At 47.8% G+C, this 13627-nt stretch overlaps 1 protein-coding gene and 1 long non-coding RNA gene across 15 annotated transcripts in view; one reads left to right on the top strand and one right to left on the bottom strand.

The window, feature by feature from the left end:
* LOC110396305 lies at positions 261-3933 on the bottom strand. Of its 2 annotated transcripts, XR_002436914.1 has the most exons (4): positions 3242-3933; positions 2801-2904; positions 2601-2712; positions 261-1587 (listed from the first exon to the last, which is right to left on the bottom strand). It is a non-coding gene; the product is annotated as an uncharacterized LOC110396305 (long non-coding RNA). The 2 variants fall into 2 exon arrangements; XR_002436913.1 differs by having other exon boundaries at positions 2801-3931.
* The window catches only part of DTNB (dystrobrevin beta), a 139056-nt gene continuing 130463 nt past the window's right edge, over positions 5035-13627 (top strand). For 5 of the 13 annotated variants that reach the window (XR_002436911.1, XR_002436910.1, XR_002436912.1 and 2 more), the window contains exons 1-2: positions 5091-5189; positions 5596-5673. Coding sequence is in view for 1 of the 13 variants with exons in the window: in XM_021391889.1 (XP_021247564.1) it covers positions 5607-5673 (67 nt within the window). In the remaining 12 variants the exon portion in view is untranslated. Of the gene's footprint in view, positions 5190-5595; positions 5674-13627 lie in introns of all 13 variants that reach the window. The other 8 variants (XM_021391891.1, XM_021391890.1, XM_021391887.1 and 5 more) reach the window with 4 other exon arrangements.

Raw genomic sequence — 13627 nt, 5'->3', positions numbered from 1 at the left:
CTGCAAAGGAGCAAGACAGCAGGGACAAACGTGCTCCGCTGTGCTGCAGCCGTGCATCCCGGCCTGGGTTGTTTCCTCAACACGTTGTCACTCATGTTGCTGTGTAAGATTCCACCTGAGCTTCTCACCAGCATTAAGAGGGGTCAGAGGAGTGCTCAGAAAGGCCAGTTTCTAACCTGTCACTTGAAGATCTGTGCCCATACGAGGTAGCACTTGGACAAGCAAAAGCCTGCCCCGTGGCTTCTGTCTTACTGCAGATTCCATTCCTCTTCCTCTCCCTTCTTTTTGTCATGTAAAACTACCTGCTTTATAAATGAATGTAAAATACCGTAGTTCTTCAGCACATGGGCAAATGTGTATTTTATCTTCATGTTTCATTTTATGTTAAATAAAAAGCGTATGATTTTATGGCCGCTAGTGCTGCTAATGTTGGTTTTTCAGTGACGACCTTTTGCCTTTTTAAGGGACCCCGAGTGAAAGTAGTGAACTACGTCTCTTAAAACTTGAATCACTTAACAACTCGATGCCATCAGCGGGAGTGAGGTGCCTGGGAACACGTAGGAAGCCTGGGGCTGCTTGTCCCTGAAATATTATAAGGTTGGATATAAGGAAAAAGCCTTTTACAGTGAGGGTGGTGAGGTGTTGGAATGCGTTGCCCAGAGATGTGGATGCCCCGTCCCTGGAGACTTTCAGTGCCAGGCTGGACCAGCCCCTGGGCAACCTGATCTCACTGTGGTGTCCCTGTTCATTGCAGGGGAGTTGGACTGGATGGCCTTCAGAGGTCCCTTCCAACTCTAAGGATTCCCTGATTCTCTATGCAAGGCTCTGGAAGTTTTCAAGTAAAATCTACCGGGAGAGAAAGCAACACGATCTTGCCCAAGGTATGTGCAGACTAATTCAGTGTAAATGGTTTTCTGCCCAGAAAAAAATAAGGTGTATCTTCAGTAATACAATTGGTACGAGAAACTATGTGGAAAACTGGTAGCAAAGCTTGAGAAGATGGATATAAAGTAAATGTAAAGAACTGGTTTAAAGGGTCTTAGTATGGATAGGCCTAAAGGCAGGAAATCAGTTTGGATGGAGGATCCTACTGAAGTCACTCAGTCCAGCCATGAATCTTAGGATTTTTATCAGTGACATCAGCACCAAAAGTCAGGAATATCCCAAGAAAATGAGCTGACAACACAAATTTGGGAAATCTCAGCAACGTGCACACAGACAAAACTGGTAATCAGCAACTCAGAGTGAAACCCAGCAGCACACAGAGTTGTCTGGGGGCAGTAACACAAGCTTCTGCTCCAGGAGTGGGTGCACAGTAACTGGACGTAACGAGATGAGCAGGACCTTGACATACTAATTAATCATATCCTGTAATTATAAGCTGTCAGTGCGATTTAGCCATGGGAAAGGAAGAACAATTCCAAAAGCCCGGTTTGTGTATTGCCAGTAGAGAGAAAATCAGAGCGTTGTCCAAGGCAATGAGGCACTTACTGTGTGTGCCTCTGCTCCCCTGCATTCAACAACGACCGCTTCAAACTGGAACGAATGTGCTGAAGGATTTCTGCGTGCCCAGGGAAGGACAAAGCCCTGCCGGGTAAGAAAGAAGCCAAAAAGTTCAGGGTAAAACACAGAAGCTAGAAGGGGTGTCGCAGTGTGTCTGTACCAAAGCACTGGGCTTAGTGCTCTAGGAAGCATTTGATGGACCTATTATCCTAAAGAAAGGGATTTTAGAGTCCGGGAGTTTTTTTATGAGCAATTTAAATCACTCCTTTCGTTGTCTTGTCTGTGTTAACGGTGATGTCACGTCGTCAGCGCCACTTTTTCATCTGTTCTGTTCCACTCGTTAATGAGTTATATCTCATTATTACTGTACCATCTCAGTCCCACAGGGTTGGAAGGGACCTTTAAGATCATCCAGTTCCAACCCCCTGCTGTAGGCAGAGACGCCTCCTTCTGGACCAGGCTGCTTCTCGAGCTTTGTCTTGTCTGCTTTACTCCATGTAACTAAGGAGTTGTTGTATCTTTGTATTAAAAGAATACATAAATCTATAAGTTCTGTTAGCCCCACTTGGGAAGGGAGGGGATGGACACAACCCACAGTTAGGAAGCAGTGAAGCCCAAGGTCTGAGCATCGAAGGTTATCCCTGGAAATGCTGTCGCTCCTATCTGGTTATCACCAATGAGTGCCCATTTCCTAAGCTCTCCATGCCTTCCTACATTGGTTTTCCTGCAGCTCTCCGTGCAGCTCTTCGAAGTAATGAGTCTGAAGTGCCTTGGGAGGGAGCCGTACACAGGCCATCCTGTCACATTTGGACATTTCATCTCTGTTTTAACAGACCACTTTCAGTTTAATAATCATCGTCTGGTTTGTTTTGTTCTCTGCCAAATTGCAATTAGAAAAAAAAAAAAAACAAAAAAAAAAAACAAAACTTGTGGGTGAAAGAAACGCTGCAGAATCAGTTTCTAAATACAGAGAAGAAGCACACCCGTGGCTCAAGGAAAGCAATTATCTTGTCACACCAGAAAGGAACAGAAAGGAGGTTGTTCCTCTCTCCCGATCTCAGCTTCTGCTTCATCTCAGTTAGTGTGCTGGCTGTTACCTGGGGATACGTGTGAGATGGCAGAGCAACATGGGACACGCAGCTGGAGATGCATATGTCCACACGTCTGTATGTAGGGGTCAGGGATCTTCTTTGGCACTCAGCTGCTAGTCTGAAAAAATCCGCATTCAGAGTTCAAAATTCTTAAATTACTATGTCAGTCAAAACCAGTTTCTTGCTTGGGCCATTCTCAGCCTTACCTTTGACTCGTGCTTCTTTTGGGCTGGTCTCATTACAACCAAATGAATTTGGACTCAGAGCCTTCTGACTTCTGAACAGTTCCGACGGTGCCGTCTGCCAGGCCCTTGGGGGAAAGAAAGGGGAGAAATGGGCAAATGAAGGGCAAAGGTAGCAGGTGGCGATGGCAGATTATTAACTAATGGGACAAAATGAGTAAGAATAAAAGATGAGAAAGCGATGGCGTTACAAAGTGGCTTAGGTGAGATACTAGAGCCATGCAGAAGAAATAACGAGTTATCAGCGCTCTGCAGGTAAAATATCAGAATGGGGAGAAGACAAATAGGGCACCGAGGTCGTGTGAGTTCAAGTGCATGAACGTGTAAATGCAGAAATGTATTTGCTGTAGTGGTGAAGGACAGAGCAAAAACATGCTATACTAGAAAGGAAGAAAACCACAATACCTGTAATGTACACGAGATGGAAATGCAGTGTCAGTGATACGAAGGAGCTGTTTTTGATGATCCAAGAGATTCCTTCCAGCCTGACATTTCTAATCACTGCACGAACCTTGTGCAATACGTCACATGTGGAGATGCTGTGTAAAGGAGGGCCCAGCTCACCTGGTATCACAGTGAGCTCAGGCTGTGTAAGCTTAATGCTTTGGGTCCTTGATGTGCCAGCAAGAGCTCCTCTTGGAGCAGCCACTTCTGCACAAGTCTCTCCTGTTGTAAGACCTGACCTGAGATTTTTTCTGAATGATTTTGCCGTTGACTCCACCTTAAGCTGGACAGAAAGACAATTTTCATGCTTGAAAACTGTAAATGAATTTTAAGCAAACGTTGCCCCTGTCCTGGTTTTGGCTGGGACAGAGTTAAACTTCTCCGCCGAGGCTCACATGGTGCCGTGCTCTTGCACTTTTGCACTTCACCTTTCTGATTCCCAGCAGCTCCAATCTTTGTCATATTTTGCACAGTTTGTCTTTGAGGAAAGGTTTGCCCCTGGAGCGACTCTGGTTGGAGTTTGCTGCCTCAGCACTGGTGAGACCTCGCTCTGGCTGCTCCCCTCTCCTTGGGTCTCTGTGGTTTCTCTGTGGTTCTTTTAATATTCTTGCACCACTGTGGGAAAAAAAAAAAAAAAAAGAAGAAAGAAAAAAAAAACCCACACACAAAGAAACCAAATACAGCCTGTTGAAAAATATTTCTTTTTACTTCAGAGTAACCGAAAAAATACAGTGACATTGCTGCACAACTTTTACTACTGGTGTTCCAAGTCCTTCACTTCTCCCTACAAAGCTTAAACAACTCCAGTGCTTTTCTTTTCTGCTTTCATTTCTTCTTCCCCGCTTCTAAATGTGGGTTTGCCCTTTCACTTCACGCTTACTGAAAACCTTTGCCGACCTCACATGAAGCTGGTCCAAACCACAGCTCTTTAAATTGCTGTTGTGCTGAAACCAAGTCCCAGTAGGTGTTTTGCTTTTGAAATTCCATTCAGATGTGGGCTGCACAAATGCAGCAGGGGCACAGGGCGGGCAGCAGTGCTGCGTAAGAAGAGGTAGAATTGCTTCAGGCAAGCATCACAGTTGGGAAAAATGAAAACATAACAGTGGGCTGAATTAAAAAAAAAAATGAAAACAGTGGGCTGAATTAAAGGAAGCGTTATTTGTGAGTGAAAGCTCAAGGAGCAACTGCAACGGGAAGGGAGCCCAGGGCTCGATATGCAGGGGGGGGAAGGACAAAGCAGCACAGAAACTTCTGTCAGAACTGTGTCATCGAAGCATATTCGTACTGAAAAATGCCGTCAGCCTCTTCTGTGTTTTTTTACGTTCTTCATCGTCCAGCCGCAGAAGCCGCCCTGCTCACACCAGTGGGCCTGGCGACAGGATTTGGGGAAAAAAACACGCATTATCGTGCTGTTCAGCACGAGCACTAGCACAGCGCTCGCTGGACGCCTCAGCAGCACTCCGCGGCTACCTCAGCAGCTTTAAATGTCATCTTTCAGCGCCCTGAGGAACGGAGCTCCCACCCCACTGCGCCTGCGCCGGAGACGGGAGCGCGCGAAGCCTCGCTGGCTGTTGATTGGCTGGAGAGCACGAGCGCTCCAGAGGACGGAGAGCGCGTCTGATTGGCTGAGGGGCGGTGCGGGAGCACGCACGTCCGCCACCGGAGAAGCGTCCGCCCGGCGATTGGCTGTGGCAGCGAAGAGGCGGGGCGAGGATCGAGGGCTCGCTCAGCTATTGGCTCGCGGCGGCGGAGGGCGGGGTGGGATTGGCCAGAGGGCGCGCGCCCCCGCGGAGGCGCCCCGCGATTGGCTGCGCGCCGTGAGGCGGCCGGGGACCGTTGGAGCGGGGACGCCGAGGCGGAGCGGTGGCGGCTGCGGCCCGGGAGGAGCGGGGCGGCCATCCCGGGAGAGGTGCGTGGCCTCAGCGGGGGCTGTGGGCACGTGTGGGACCCTCCCCGTTCTCCGTCGGGCTCGGGCTGCGCAATTAGCGGTGGGCGTAATTGGAGCGGGAGGAGCTCATCGTGCTTAGAGCTGAGAAACGGGGAAAGTGTCGTGGTGTTTTTTCTGTTGAGAAACGCGTGTTTCCTCCCTGGGTCGGTGCCAGCCCGGTGGGTGGGAGCCCGGCCCCTCGCGGGGTGTGACATCTGCAGCCCCTTCAAAGTACAAACTCGGGGTCCTCCTCTTTGCGTGCGTCAAGAAGTTGCATTTCAGCCTTCAACAGAATGGGGAAAATATCCGTATGTTTCTCACAGAACTTTACTGTGCTTGTTTTTTTTTGTTTGTTTGTTTTTGTTTTTGTTGTTTTTGTTTTTTTCAGGTTGCCCTTCGATGTTTGGTGAAGGAGCTGAGCCCCCGGAGGTGGACGCTGCCCCGCGAGGCTCCGTGTGCCATCCAGGTAATGCGCTGCGCTGGGGCTGAGCCGTGGCACAGAGCTTAAGGAGCTGTGGTCGTGGAGTCATTGTCTTCATAGAATGGTTTGAGTTGGAAGGGACCCTTCAAGGCCACCTGGTCCCACTCCCTGCAGTGAGCGGGGACACCCACAGCTCCATCCGTGCTCAGAGCCCCGTCCAGCCTGACCTTGGCTGTCTGCAGGGAGCTCTCCGTGCAACCTGATGGATGCGGAGACCCAGGAGAGCCGCACTGCTGTGTAATGCTGTCTTTTTTCAGAGGGGATTGTTGAGCCCCGGATGGGCTGGGGAGCGCTTTGCCGGTGGTTTCTGTGCTGCTTGACAACACGCCTCTGATAGTCTCCGAGCCACTCCAGTGAGTTTGGACCACAGCTGTGCAGTGCTGCCCTTTAAAAATGCTTTGTACTTTCAGTTTTCTTATTCGCGTTCCTGAAACTGAGTGCGAAGTGCGTCAGCTTCCGCGTTCTGGTGTTGGCTGGTGTGGCTGCCCGGGCAAAAAAAAGTGAAAATTCTCACTTCCACCTTGTGAAATTGGAGAAACATTTCTCTGAAGAATTACTTGTGTGGGTTGTTTTGTTTTTTTTTTTTTTCCTCTTTTCTTTCCTTGGTTAGTGTATGTGATCCTGTACTGCCAGATGATATTACAAAGTGCACTCAAAGGAATGGAGGTAACCCAGAAGTGTGTGTGTGAGGCCGTTCCTTTCTGTGTTTCTAAAGGATATTTTAGGTTAATGGAGAATCTGGGTAAAAGGGCGTTACTGACAAGAAGCTAGTGAAGATGGAAAGAACTAATGGCTGTAGGGCAGTTCCAGCAGTAACCTCTCACCAGAACGAGGGCTGATTGTGAGGCTGCTGTGGTCTGTGCTGCACTTTCTCGGAAGGTATTTGCCAGAGTGCCCAGTTCACCTCACCCTTCCAGCACCGTTCTTCTGAGCCTCGCAGTCCTGCTGTGCTTCTTTCTGCCCGGGATGCTGCTCCAGAGGTAGCTGTCCCAGGCTGTTTTTGCCTTGACCCTACCATCTTGTTGTTTAAATCTTCCTTGGGATGCTGCTGCTTCTCTTGCAGAGGGTTGTCGTCTTCGTTTTGCAGATCTCTGAGAGCCCTATGAGCCCCCGCCCCGTCTTGCTCATTACAGTCCTCTGCTGTGGGGAACGCAGATGCTGTGGCAGCATTAGACTCTGAGGATTGCTCCCTGCTTGCTTGCAGCAGGCTGCTCCTCTTGCAGGCAGTTTAGAGCAGTGAACTCCTGCTGTCCATGTGGCAGCCGGTGCGCTCAGCCTTCTCGTTTGCCACGTTGTTTTTCAGGAATGACATAGATAAAAGCGATGAACGGAACAGAAAACTTAGGTAGAAGCTGTGATGCAACAAGAAAGGCTTTTGTAGCGTCTCTGCTAAAACACTTTTTCAGTCAGCCTGTATATATTGCACACTTAGTACCACAGGGTGGCATTAAGAGTGGCAGCTGACAATTCCTTGTAACCAGGATCCTTCAGGGAGGAGCTTTGTGCCTCCACTCAGCTGCTGGCTGCTGTTCTTACAAGCTTTTCTGTTTCTCAAGGACAGCTCTTTGCATCTCATTTCCTCTTAAAACTCCTTTTAAAAGGGAAGGTAACTCCCTTAGCACGGCTGTGGGCAGTCTGTAGGATCGATGCTGGCGTTGCAGTTGCACAACACTTGGCCTGGTAGGAAGGGAGAGTTTTCCAGTTGGCACAGTTCTCAGCGTCCCCCTCTGAGCGCAGCCTGATTCTCTGACCATTACCACTGCTGCTTTTTAATGTGGTTTCAGGATTATGCCATTTGGTGATAAGGAGTGGAATTCACAACACTTCTGTTAATATTTTAGGTTTTTCTCTCAGTGCCGAGGAAAAGAACTCGTGATTGTGTGGTGTACGTTTGGTTCAGTGTTTAATGGGTTTCCACTGATAACCTGTGGCTAAGCTTGGCTTCGTGGCTTCCTTCCAGGCCCGTGGGCTTGCAAGGCTTACCAGAAAGAATGGAAGCATTTGAACCTCTCAACTGTGCTAAAGCAATACAGATATGTAACAAAACAATCCCCACCTGTATCTCAGGTTTGAATATACGAAGCGCACGCCGTAGTTATTAAACACTTAAAAAGTTACTAAAGAAAAGCATTTTTGTGTTGTTGGCCCCTGTGCCCAGCTTCTGTGCTTCCCTCCCTTATCTTGCCGATCTGCCTGTGCGATGCGTGCTGAAGCACGTAGTGCTGTCCTTAACAGCTTGTGGGTTTCCTGTTCCGCGTGCTTACCGGTTCCCTCTCCACTGGAGCTGCGTGCGTGGAGGTACATCCCTGCCGTATCACCTGGAGCCGTTCTCTTACAGCTTTCTTATCTCCTGCAACTTGGAGAACGCCAGCTGCAGAGCTTCCCAGCCTGCGGGGTGTGGAGCTGGCGCTCTGTGTCACTGCCTTTCCCTGCCCTGGCATTGCCCCAGCACATCCTGAGGGCACGGATTCTTTTGCTGTTTCAGGCATTGCACAGATAGTTACAACGCGGGTGCTGAAACATTGCTGTGCTGAAGTGCTGTAGTCATCCGGGTGGGCTGGAGCTCTACCTGGCCGTGAAAGCAACACCAAAAACCAATATGATCTTGCTCTTAGTCTGGAGTTTTATGGGTTATGCCCTTCTAAACTGCCATCCGTTATGACTTGTGAAGATCTTAAGCATTGGAGCTTTGCTGGGAATTCGTAGCAGCAGAAGGTGCGTGTGGTTTTTCATGGCCGCTCTGTTGGTCGGGTTGTTGTAGGTACTGAGGTAACACGTAAAGCATGTTAAATACTTCGGTGCACCATTACTTGTGTTTTAATGAATTCCACTCAGGGCTGGGAACAGAGTTTGAAGTTGTAGTTAAACCAGAAGAAGGATCAGAACTGTGTAAGGAAGGCATTGTTGTTCTGTTAGCGTGAGTGGCTCTTCTTTTTCTCCCCTTGGGTTTCCATAGAATGCTTTGGGTGGGAAGGGACCTTAAATGTGTTAAATATACCCCCACTGAAATAACTTCTAGGGCTCTTCTTTCTTCCTGGTAAGAGTAGAATGAAGGGGTGCTTTTAATCAATGACATGCACTTGTGTTTGAGTGCTGATTAAAGGGAGATCAGAACTTGAAGCACATGAGAATGGAAGATGAAGAGACAAGCAAGGGAGTAGGACAGCAGCGAGTGCTTTGGATGGACAGAGAGGGAGGTGAAGGAATGAAGCTGAGCTTTGTGGGTTTTCTTCTAATTCTTAGCAAAGAAATTATAAAAAAAAAATACTTCAGTATCATTTAAGGTGAATAAATACAGGCTTTTCTACACTGCACTTAAATTCACTTTTAGACTTGAAGATACAACAAGCTATTGAAAGTCGTTTCCATCAAATGAAAATGGGAACCGTAGAAGTTTAGGTGCCCGGAAGAAGTGATTAAAGCTCCGGGGCAGACGTGGCAGCAGTGACTGAGTGGAGTGTGGCTGTGTCCTCTGTCATTCGGTGTCTGCATCTCAAGGAGGGGTTTGTTCCAAGCTTCAGAACTAAAGGAGCTGGCGCGGATGGAGCTCTCTCTTCAAACCACCTGGGATGATGGGCTCCTTCTAATTAGAAAACTGGCAGGCAGTTATTAAACTTCCTTCACAGTGTGTCTAGTACACTTAAGATCTGCATGTGTGCCCGATAGTATTCTGATGATTTGTTTGTAATTATAAGCTATTACTGAACATAAATAGGGATAAATGTGGTTTTATCCTCACGCAACACCCGCAGTCTGGCTGTCAGTGATGTCAGGTATCCCTTTTGCTGGTATAGGAACATCAGGAAGCTGAACAAACTCAAATTTAATCATTCATAAATGAACTTGTACTTGTGTTCTGTGTAGCTGATGGGGCTGCAGCATTTCATCATAAACAGCGCCTGAAAATGGCTACCAGATCCTAAAGTTATCAGAGCTTCCTTTGGAGGATGTCTAATGGGTGGAATGACAAAATAAAACCAAATGGAGTATTTAAAAACCAAAACAAAGGGGAGAAGCCAACGCATCCCTTCAATAGCTCAGAAGCTGATTGATCTAGTCCCTAAATGGAAGTAATTAGAAAGCAGTGAGGCAACACCTGGAGCTGCAGACACGGAACCAGGGTGACAGCGTTTCAGGCTGTGATTTATGACGTGGTGGCGGCGATGGGGGAAGAACAGATGGCGTGATTTGGGATGGTGGCTGTGGTTGGGGCAAGAGCGAGGGCTGCGCCGTTAGCTGTTGGCTCTGTGGTCGGGCTCCTCCCACTGATAGAACAGGCAATGCCGGTTGTCTGGGCCGTTACCTACAGCTGATGAGCTCCAAGAAGAGCGAAACCTTTTAAAATAGGTCCTGTAGTATTGGCCCGATGAGCTCCTTTTGTGCTTGAGCTGTGAGCGTGATCGAGAACCACTGTGGTGCCATCAGTGACTGAGCCCCTTGCAGCACATCCGGAGGAGGACAGCCTTCAGGCTTTGCTTTTTATTGATGCTTATCCAGCCAGGCTTAACTATGTAATGCATGCATGTATTGTGGGCACGGGAGAGAATTTTCAAAGGTAAGGACAAGGGAGAGCTGCGGAGAGCTGAAATATCCCACAGGACGTGGAGCTACTCCTTCTGTTGTAGTATAAATAAAAAAGCTTAGATATATCTAAAGTAAAAATGAATTGTCGCTATCATATTACATCTCATAGTTGTTGGTAACTGCTGATGTGAACGCTTGGAGAAGTTAGCTGAGCACGTGCCTTGTGACAGAGCGTGCTTGACTTTAAGACACGTAGAGCACAGCCAGCATCTGCACCTCTGCTGCCTTCTCTGCCAAGTAGAAGGGGAACTCTATGACAGCAATGCGTTCATCTTACCGAGCTCACATGTGCCTCCTTGAACAAAGTTACTGCGTCTTGACATAAAGCAGAGCTGGACTGTGTTGAACCAGCACTATTCTTACATTAAAGTCAGCACTGCTTTGCAATACTGGGAAAGTATTTCGTTGAGTTGGACTTGTACAGACCATCTGCATGCTCTTGCAGATGTTCAAGTCTTCCACCGCTGGTAAGGAGTGTCAGTTGAGCTCGTGCTATCAGAGCAAGAACCAATATGAAGACCAAAACGTGTAGACCATGCTTGAGATTGCAGCTTTCCATGCAGAGCAGAATCCTTGAAACCTTGGGAGCTGTCCAGCCAGAAGGATTGGCTCTGGCCTGCAGATTCAGCTGCCTTTGATTGTGAAAGCCTTTAAGGAAAAAATGCATTTGGTTGAACCTCATAGAATCCTTAGAGTTGGAAGGGACCTCTGAAAGCCATCTTGTCCAGCCTCCTCTTAGTCCCCTTCGTTAATTGAAGCAAGAGCTGTCATCATGCAGGTGTCCACTCCAGGTTGCTACAGGTGACAGAGCAGCTTGTTGAGGAAGAGATGCCAATGGAAACCATCCAGGATTTACTGTCCCAGCACCATCACTAGGAGCGGGGTGCATTATTTAGTCGTGCTGCTTTTCTGCTTAGAGTGGAAATGGGGCATTTGGCGAGAATAGCAAAAATGGGTGCTCGTCCTGAAGCTCTTCTGTGTGTGGAATTCAGATCTTTATCACGTTTTAGGTTTTCCATGAAGTTTAAAAGGCTGATGGTGGTGTTGATGGTTTGTGTCCAAGCATGTTGCTATAAACACTGAAATTTCGGCCTTTGGTTGAATTGAGTGTTATTTAAACTCATGAAATTAAGGCCAGTGTTGTTCTTTATGTGGGTACCCATGCTATAAGTTCTGAAAACCTGCTGGTCTCACTGAGCACCCAAAGCGATTTGCAGACCTCCGATTTCCTTTAGTTTCATTTGTGTCTTTAGTGTTTACTATGGCCAGGATCTCTGTGTCTCTTTAGTAGCAAGAGAAAAAAAAAATCAGGTTTCTTTTATCTCACAGGATACAGATCTTTAATTTAGAAAGCACTGGGGCAGGGAAAGGGAAAGCAACACAAAACCAGACTGAATACATTGTCTTACTGCAAAGCACACATCGGTGTAGAGCAGAGGTAAGAAAACCATCTCTTTACTGTAAGAGTGAGTAATGTAACATTCTTGGGCAGAAGTGAAATGCAACAAAGGGGTTAGAGATCAGCTCCTTGTGGTCCTTGACAGGTTTCCTAGTCATACAGAGGAGCTGTATGGAAGACGGGACTCAGTACTACAGTTTTAACCCAGGCTTTTGAAGTGAAATTCGGCTTTTCAGGATAATTAAAGCATAACCTCTCTAAATGCACTTAGAAATGCTCTCGGCATGTGATCTGTAACATTTGCAGGTTTTTGGCTTCTAGCTTTATGCAAACAGCAAGAAGCATTGCCTGCTTCTCAGTGACTGGTTTTCAAGAAGTTGAGGTACCTTTCCGATGCTGGCAAGTGAGGCTTTGCTGTAAGACCATTTTAGGGACTCGGCTGCTTGTGGTTCTGCTGAGGCTCTCAGGTCCTTCTGGACCTCTTTGTTCCAGCTTCACAAGCAGGGTTTGTTGGTTATTGGTTGTTTCTTGGTGAGCAAATGCAGCAGATGTGGCCCTGAGGGACTTGGTTTAGTGGGCATGGTGGGCGTGCGTTGACCGCTGGACTCGATGATCTCGGAGGTCTTTTCCAACCTGTTTGGTTCTGTGATTGCTGAGCTCTTCACCTACTGAACATTCACCTACTGTCCCTTGAGAAAGACAAGAGACTATACATTATAGAATCATTCAGATTGTCAAAGACCTCTAAGATCCCCAAGTCCAACCCCAACCCATCCCACCGTGCCCACTGACCACATCCTTCCGTGCCACATCCCCACAGTTCTGGAACTCCTCCAGGGCCAGTGACCCCACCACCTCCCTGGGCAGCCTGTGCCACTGCAGCACCGCTCTTTCAGAGGAGAAATGTTTCCTATTACCCAACCTGAACCTCCCCTGGCACAAGGTCCCAGGGTGTGGTTAATCAGGCTGCATTCATGTGTCTCTGCTCTTAGTAGCATGGAGAGCCTAGTTTGTGTATTCAGATCTCAGTTCAGGGGTGTCACTGAGCTGATGGGTCACTCGTCGCTTTGCGGAGAGTACGAGGGGTAGTGGTAGCTCCCCTAGAAGCCTGTATCATGGTCAGCCTCAGCCTTCTGGCTGCGAATTATGTGATAGTGTTCCGTAGCAGTGGTAGGCGAACGGCCTTTAAAAATCTCCAATCCTGGTACCAGCAAAGCAGTGAAGCCTCTGTAGGGGAAGAGGCTGATGTCAGGGTGATATCATGACTTTAAACATTCCACATTGCGGCTGTGACATGAGGAAGGTTCCCCAGGACCTGTCCCAGCGCTGCAAGAAATTGCAGCTGGGAGCAGGATGTCGGGGAGGTGGAAGGAGGGACACGCACCCACAGCCCAAGGCCAGCAGTTGTCATGCCATCATGATGGGTTTTGATGTTGCAGAAAATGCAGTGGTATTGTGCCTTGTGTCTTGATAAAATGGTCTCTATTAAAGCTGTTTAAAAGACCAAGTAATTAATCCAACCCATGGGGTCCATCTGTTGTGGAATTTAGAGAGGTGCTGGCATTTGAAATAAAGCTGCTTGCTGGTACAGCGACTGGCATTCTTCAAGATGACATGCCTATGGAAACACAAGGAATGTTAGCACTGAAAAATAGCTCCCAAGCTTGGGGCAGCATTTGAGGATAGCAGGAAGCACATTGGTTCCGAGTCTGTGGTTTTCTTACATAGGAAACAAAGTGTATTTGCAGATACAACCACGCCGTTATTTTCATTTTATGAACTGCTCAGTGCAAAGGTCTTGGTGGCTTCCAGGATGAATGTAGGTTGGGATCTTTATCGGAGAATAATTAACAGAGAGTGGAGGGCTGCTGAGGGATGCTGTTAATCAGAGCACATGTTAAGTGCCAAGACACAGCTTCTTTTTCTTGGGTGACATTTAAGCCTAATGAAATCTGT

This window comes from Numida meleagris, chromosome 3, assembly GCF_002078875.1.
Source record: "Numida meleagris isolate 19003 breed g44 Domestic line chromosome 3, NumMel1.0, whole genome shotgun sequence".
NCBI lineage: Eukaryota > Metazoa > Chordata > Aves > Galliformes > Numididae > Numida > Numida meleagris.
Note: the sequence above shows the minus strand (reverse complement) of the source record. Positions and strands in the feature narration are given on the sequence as shown.